A 7,121-nucleotide genomic window follows, 5' to 3' on the forward strand; every position below is an offset into this window, starting at 1 on the left:
ATGGCACCATATTGCAGCACGTGCGCACGTGCCAAGCTGACCCCAGCAAGGCAGCAACCCAGTGTCTCACGTGAGACACACCGCACCCTGACAGTGGGTCCCATCTGTCAGTGAGACATTAGCCTCGCTGCGAGGACGCGTAATCGCGCACGCGCCCCCAAATAGCACAACCACTGTTCGTCGCCACCAACCAATAATTTGGGGAAAAACTCCAATTGCGGCGCCCGCAAAAAAGGTAATAATTTTTTCCGCTTTTTTTCACCTCTAATCCCCACCAAATTTTGACTAGGCGGCGGCTCGATCTCTCCGAAACCCTAATCGAGGTGAGTCCCCCGCCGTCCCCACAATCCGCTTCATTTCCCCCAAATTCGTTTCCCTGTCCGAATTCACGCTGTTTCCGAATCGATTCGGCCCGAGCTCTCCGAAATCTGCGGTCGGCATGCTCCCGATCGGCGATTCGCCGTCCGGGGCTTGCTTGGAGGTCGATTTCTTGAGCCGCGTTGCTGAATTCGGCCGTGGAGCGGTGTCCCGAGCTCGCGTGCCGGGAGGGGATTCTTTCTGCGCTGAATTGCTGCTTCTTGATCTGGTTCTGTAGGTCCCTGCGGCGAGCTCGGTAGCTGCGGATCGCTGGAGTCCAGGGCAGTGGGCGGTTGGCCGGCCAGCGGCGTCTAGGGTTTGCTCTTCCTGGAGCTGTTCGACCAGTTCGCGCGCGGAGCTACATTTGGCGCCGCCGAGATGCAGCCGCCGTCGAACAAGTTCGCTCGCGTCGACACGCTGGAGCTCAAGGCGCAGCTCGTCAAGCGGCTCGGACACCCGCGCGCCGAGCTCTACTTCCGCAGCCTCAAGAGGTTCCTGGGTTGTCAGCTCGGCAAGGACGAGTTTGATAAGATCTGCGTGGCTGCATTGGGGAAGGAGAACATCAAGCTTCATAATTCTCTGATCCGGTCCATCCTGGGCAATGCCTGGATGTCGGTCGGGTTGCCGCCGAGCAAGCAGGCAGCCACCGGGAACTCGCAGACGAGCACGGTATCAAATGGGACACTGACTGGTGGCATGCTGCCTGTGAGGAGGGTGCAGCCGGTGGCTAGCAGGGAGAGGAGGTTTACTGACAAGACAAGCCCACTTGGGAAGTCGCCTCTTGGCCATCCGGGTGCTGGGGAGTTTGTGTCAACTGGTAGCAAGGCTCTGCAGGAGGTTATCTCGGTGGAAGACGGCGAAGAGGTTGACCAGGCCTGGGGTAGTCCGGTGTGTGTACAGAGCCGAAGCCCGATCAGGGCTCCGTTGGGAGTTGCCAAGGCTCAGAATTCTCAGCTTTCGACGTCTTGTTCTCAAGATAGGTGCTACAATAATGGTGAATTGCCAGATTCTCAGTCGCTGTCAGAGCTGCTGGAGGATAAGTTGAAGGCTCAAGGTCTGAGCGTACCCAGAGAGTGTGCTGATGTGTTGAACTCTGGGTTGAATGCATACATAAGTCAGATGCTGAGGGCTTGTTTAGGCGTTGCGAAAGCAAGGGGAAACAACACGAGGATGCGCCAAGCAAATGGGCGTACTGCTTCTGCTGGGCAGAATCATGGCCTTCCATTGGAATCAGGCTGTTGTTACCAAGCTTCTTTGCTTGATCTTTGGACAGCAGTACAATCCGATACTCGGTTACTGGAATGTTCTCGGCAACGTGAGAAGATTGCTTCTCATGTCTTCAACAGATAAATGAGGGCAGCTAGTTTTCAGCTGATTTTTAGCAAACCTTATGTTGGACAAGTGTAGGCAATACATTGCGGTACCATTGATCCTGCTGTAGAAACTACAGTTGGTTAGTTTGAGTGTAGGGCTGGGTAGTGTACCCATGGCTGGTCAGGGCGATACTTCTTAGGATGCAGTACATGACAGTGAGCTTCATTTACCTGTGATTATTCACAAAAATAATTAAAAGAAGATTCTGGCAATGTGTCTTGGCTTCTTTTCGCACCTTATAGACCAATATTACCGTGTTCTGCATGTACAGAGAATCAGGTTCTGTTTGTAGGATATGTTGATGTTGGATAACTTGGATTCGTTAGCTTTCCTCTGCCGAAAAGAGTATCTTTTATTCTTGTCTGTGGCTGCATTCTTTGTTAACTTATTTCCCTTGACCGTGAAGCAGTGTTTGCAAGAACCATGAGCAGAGGCATTCCTGTTACTTGGTTACTGTTGCTGATCATTGGATAGTGTTGCTTCAGAGTTTAAGGTGCTATCTATACCTTTTTTTTTTCCCTTTTTTGATCTGTCTGATACTCTAGTCTAGCTAGATTGGGAACCAGCATGTAGCTACAAAATTGTATAGATCGTCGCTCGACATCTCAATATGCTTCCATGGTGATTTGATTTCTATATGGTGCCATCCTGAATCTATGTACATGCACTTTGATGCAGGCTTTGAGTTTTATATGCATTTGTCTGATTCGCTTCCGTTCTATCCAGTCTATCTTTTGTTCTCCTTGTAGAGAAAATTGGGATTGCTGGTAGACTGTGGACAGTACACAAATGAACTTGAGCCCAAGGTCAGAATCACTATAGATAACAAAAAAATATATGCAGAGATGAAGATATGATTCTGAAGTGGCCATGCATGGTATCTGACCTGATTTCTCTGAACTTGCCCGAGGATGTGAGTGCAAAAGAGCAAGGGGATCGATCGGTCTGTCACTTAATCAGAATTACTAGAACATAACTAGTGCAGTAACTGAGCGTCGAATCTGAGTATGTCAAGCATGGATATGATCTGATTCTGCCGTGCCGGGGAATTCGAAGTCGAAGGTTCCAAGTATTGTTCGGACACTTGCAGTGCCAATGTGGCATTGACATCATGTTATTTTTTCTGCACTTCCTTTTTTTGGAGGACAACGATGGGTAACAGTAAGTATACCTGTAATACCTGAAAATGCGAAATTCAAATGTTGTCTGTGGGACCTGCGAGTAGTGCGAAACTTTGACCTTTTGAATCGTTACTCAGATGGATAATCGAAGACCATGGATACGTAGATCTTGTCGAGACAATTCTGTTTTGCTATCTAACGTATCGTTTGGACGCTCGGTGAATCCGTAGCGAGCTCAATAAATATAAACCGTTGGATGAGAAAAAATATAAAAAAATGATAAGGGCGCGTGGGATCAGTCACCACCCCGATCCTGGCCCAGATTGCCCAGATGCCACTGCCTCCTTCTAACACTAGCCTGCCGCTGGCCTAGCGTCGTCGTCGCCTGTTGTTGCCCTTCCGTCGTCCGACCCTGGCACGCCCCGACTGTCGACGCCGCCCCACGCTAGGTCCCGACTGCCGACACAATGTTGTGCCCCAGCCGTCGACGCGTGCCTCTAGCCAGTGGAGGCTGAAGTTAGGGGGTCGGTGGGAGCAGGGGGGGGGCATGATGTGGAGTAGGGAGGGCTAGCCAGCCAGGAAGAAAGAAGGAAATAAAGAAGAAAGAAAGGAGAAGAGGAAGGAAAGAGAAACGAAAAGGAAAGAAGAGGAAGAAGAAGGAAGGGGAAGAAGAAAGAAGAAGGAAGAAAGAGGAAGGAGAAAGAGGAAAGGGGAGAAAGAAGAGGAACAAGGGAGAAGAACGGGAATTCCCTCGAGTTCGTCAGATTTTATCACATCCTAAGGTGTTAATTACGTAATTAAGTATGTATAATCATCATGACGTCTTAAAATCATGTTTTAAGTATTTAAAAACATTTCGAAAATATGTGTCTTGAGTCTATGCGCGTTTCCATCGTTTATTTTTTAGTAGAAATAGTTTGGAGAGGGTTATGAAGATCCTAGACCCTTAGGAAGAAATTCGAAAAAGACCCTCCCTTGGCGGTCCAACTGCACCACCGTCGGTCTGACCGCCAGAGACGCGCAGAGCCATTTTGGCCTCTGTCCCAGTGCATAATGACTTTCCACTTAAGCCATCGACCCCCCCCCCCTCTCTCTCTCTCTCTCTCTCTCGCTCACTCGCTCTCTTCACACGAACCGAGGGAGAGAAGGGAGAGGATGGCCCTGACTACCGAAGATCGATGGGAGAGGCTCCTCCAAGGTTCCCAAAGGCTTTCTCGAGCTCATCCCCTTCCTCATTTTCGTCGGAGGAGTTTCTACGCACGTTCATTCACCTCAAACCCATACGCCACCCCGGAGCTCAATCTCCGAATCGGAGCTTCTCCGGAGTGATCCCCTCCAATAGAAAGCTTTCCTACGCTAAGGTGAGACATCTCCTACCATTTTTCTGTTGTTCCCGAGCCCTAATCGGTCCCCATTCCATTTATACCCAAGCTCCACCCTAGCCTAGATCCCATACAAGGAGCTTTCCAAGTTTGGCTCGGTGAATGTTGTCCAAACCACCCTAGAAGCACTCCACTAGTCTCCTAGAGCATTTTGGTACCTTTCGCGGTTGAAGGCATCGTCAGAGCCTTCACCGACGACCTTGCCAAGGTGTTGTCGATAGGGACTCACAATCTGACCGTCGCTCATGCCAGTTTGACCGCCGGTTGTAAGTCAAAACCTCAGTCAAACTCCATAGTCAGGAGTCAGACCACCACTAGAGCCGGTCTAACTGCCAGACCACACGGTCTGACCGCCCAAGGGTGCGGTCTTACTGCTAGAGCACAAAACTCTCTGCATGCCGATGGTCTAACCACCACTTCTTCCGATATGACCGCCAGCTACACAGTGCATTGTAGTATTTAGTTGTCCAATTTGAGGTTCAAATCTTTTCTAACCCCATTCGTTGCCGATCTTTCACAATTGCTTTTGAAACATGGTGCTTTTCTTATCAAACATGTTGCATGCATTCCATTGTTCGTTCGTTTATTCGATGCATTCATATTTAGTTTAGAGAGTGATGCATCATCGGTCCAAGTGGTCAAGATCGACGTCGAACCGAATTTGCACGTGAGTGAAGCGTCGGAGCAGCAAGGCAAGCATCTAAGTATATTCCACCTTGTATTTTGGATCATGTTGAGTCTAAATGATAAATTATGCAATATGTATGTTGTGCATATTAGCAAATCTATGCGAGGTTATATGGATAGAACCTATGTTGATGCATTACCTCTACCTTAAATTATTAATGATATGTATCCTTGTAGCCTGGGTAGAATATTGTTGATGCCTAAGTGAAAAGGTTGACCGAAATGCTTAGCAATGCATAGATCATCGGTAAAAGTCGAGCAGTGGTTCAACTATTGATTGCGATCTTAGGGATTATTTTATTGTCCACCAAGATAATTATGATATTGGGAAGTATGAGTTGTTAGGATGAGGCCAGATGTGGGCAGTGCTAGGGGTAGGTCGGGAGAGGAACCCGGATGCTATAGACCGCTTACATTATTTAAGCACCGATCGTTGTTGCAGTTGGCTCTAGCACTTTCCATACTTACCACATACCTGGATATAGGATGGGTAAATCAAGTATCGTAAGTCACCATGTTCATTTGACTCATACGCCAAAACGTGAGCGAGAATGCTGTTAGAGGTGCCTGAGATTGTGCCAGTAAGTTGTCATATGCTCGGAATCTTGGTGGCCTCCACATGGCTCGGCATGGGAACAAAGGTTCTGGGTGGGTACGTGAACGACTGATACGTGAATCATTACTCACAACTGAGGGGTTGTGTGGGCGGTGGTGTCATGTCCTGTGGGTACAGGAGTACCCCCTCCAGGGTGTAAGAATAATTTGAATTGCTGCGCTCTCGGTCATGAGCATGCAGAGTCCATTTGCAGCAGTCGTAGAGTACCGATGTGGGATGATGGTATGGTATGTTGGAACATGTTTGGTGATGGCTATTGATGAGATAAGATGGTTCTGTTACAGATATGTTTATGTTAGTGATTTCAGGATAGAAGGGTATATATGGTTAAGTGTTGATGCTCATACCTTTATGTCAAAAAATGCTTTTGCATATGAATATACTTAACCTTGTGGTCGATTCCTTGCTAACTCATCCAAATGCATAATCCTTAGAGTTAGGCTATTATATGTACCCATTATGTATTAAGTCTTGCGAGTACATTCATACTCACGCTACTTTTACAGGTGCTACAAGTGAGGAAGAGCTAGTATTTGGTTACTTCACACCCGCCGATATAGGTGACGAGCAGAAGTAGTGCAAACTACTCGAGTGGCAAGGAGGAGCTAGTATTTGGTTACTTCACGCTCGCCGATATAGGTGACGGGCGGGAGTAGTGTAAACTACTCAAGTGGTGAGGTTTTGGGGTGGTGCCTCAGGACAAATGGCTTCACCTGTCTTTTGTTTTCCATAGATTTTGTTTTTCACTGCGTAGTATCTCTAGGTGGCTAGGAGGTGAGACTATTCTTTTATCCTCTTAGTGTTCGAGTGTTGCAAATTGTTGTAAATGACAATCCTCTAAAGCCTTGTAATATAATTTCATTATTTGCTCTTTATTAAGCTTTGTTGTGATGATATATGTGGCGAAGGTGTGTATTCCGATCTTGGGCACAAAACACATGTCGGGACTAACGGGTTTGCATTTTGATTAATCATTGTTGTCATGATTATGTAAAGGATCAACTTAATGATTAATTAGAATTCAATTTGGACGGTTCCTCATAGATTTCCACTGTTGATTCGTGATCTCACTGCAAAGGAGATCTCTTCGTAGTCCTTAGATGCTTGTGGTTAGTGTTGCTTGATCATTTTTTGTCGTCAGTTTAGTGTGTTGGTCGATCTAGTCCGTGCAGCGACTTAAATTGGAAATTGCAGTTTAGCGGTGTCGAGTTCAACCATACGACAAAAATGAAGGTTGTATGTCTTTTCAACATCATTCTGATGGCATTGGTCTTGTTCATGTTGGTTGAGCAGGTTAGGAGTAATTGATAAATAGTGTTGTTGTCCGATGCACTTTAGCTTAGGCTTTTGTTTCGGGTATTCGGACCTTGACCTATCTAAAGGAAGATCCCACCCATCATCGCGCTAGTTAAGTGGTAGATGTTGCTCCATCATTTTCGTTATCGTCCGGACATGTCAACTTGCGTGGTCCAATCTTTGGTCTGGTTCTCTAAGGATGAAAGTTTTTCACTGTTTGGGGGTTGGGAAGTACATGTATAAGCTTGTACTTTGAAGGATGAGCTATTGAGTGCTCAGAACGTTTGA

The 7,121-nt window shown here is 47.1% G+C and overlaps 1 protein-coding gene across 2 annotated transcripts; it reads left to right on the forward strand.

Annotated features, from left to right (window-relative positions):
• Positions 1-105: 105 nt before the first annotated feature.
• On the forward strand, positions 106-1,943 carry LOC133906322 (uncharacterized). Of its 2 annotated transcripts, none has more exons than XM_062348190.1 (2): positions 106-235; positions 596-1,943. In XM_062348190.1, the coding sequence occupies exon 2, from the start codon at positions 736-738 to the stop codon at positions 1,705-1,707; it is 972 nt and encodes a 323-aa protein (XP_062204174.1). In that variant the 5' UTR covers positions 106-235; positions 596-735; the 3' UTR covers positions 1,708-1,943. The 2 variants fall into 2 exon arrangements, with proteins under 2 accessions (XP_062204174.1, XP_062204172.1); XM_062348188.1 differs by having other exon boundaries at positions 123-323.
• Positions 1,944-7,121: the final 5,178 nt, after the last annotated feature.

This window comes from Phragmites australis, chromosome 23 (assembly GCF_958298935.1).
Source record: "Phragmites australis chromosome 23, lpPhrAust1.1, whole genome shotgun sequence".
Taxonomy (NCBI): domain Eukaryota; kingdom Viridiplantae; phylum Streptophyta; class Magnoliopsida; order Poales; family Poaceae; genus Phragmites; species Phragmites australis.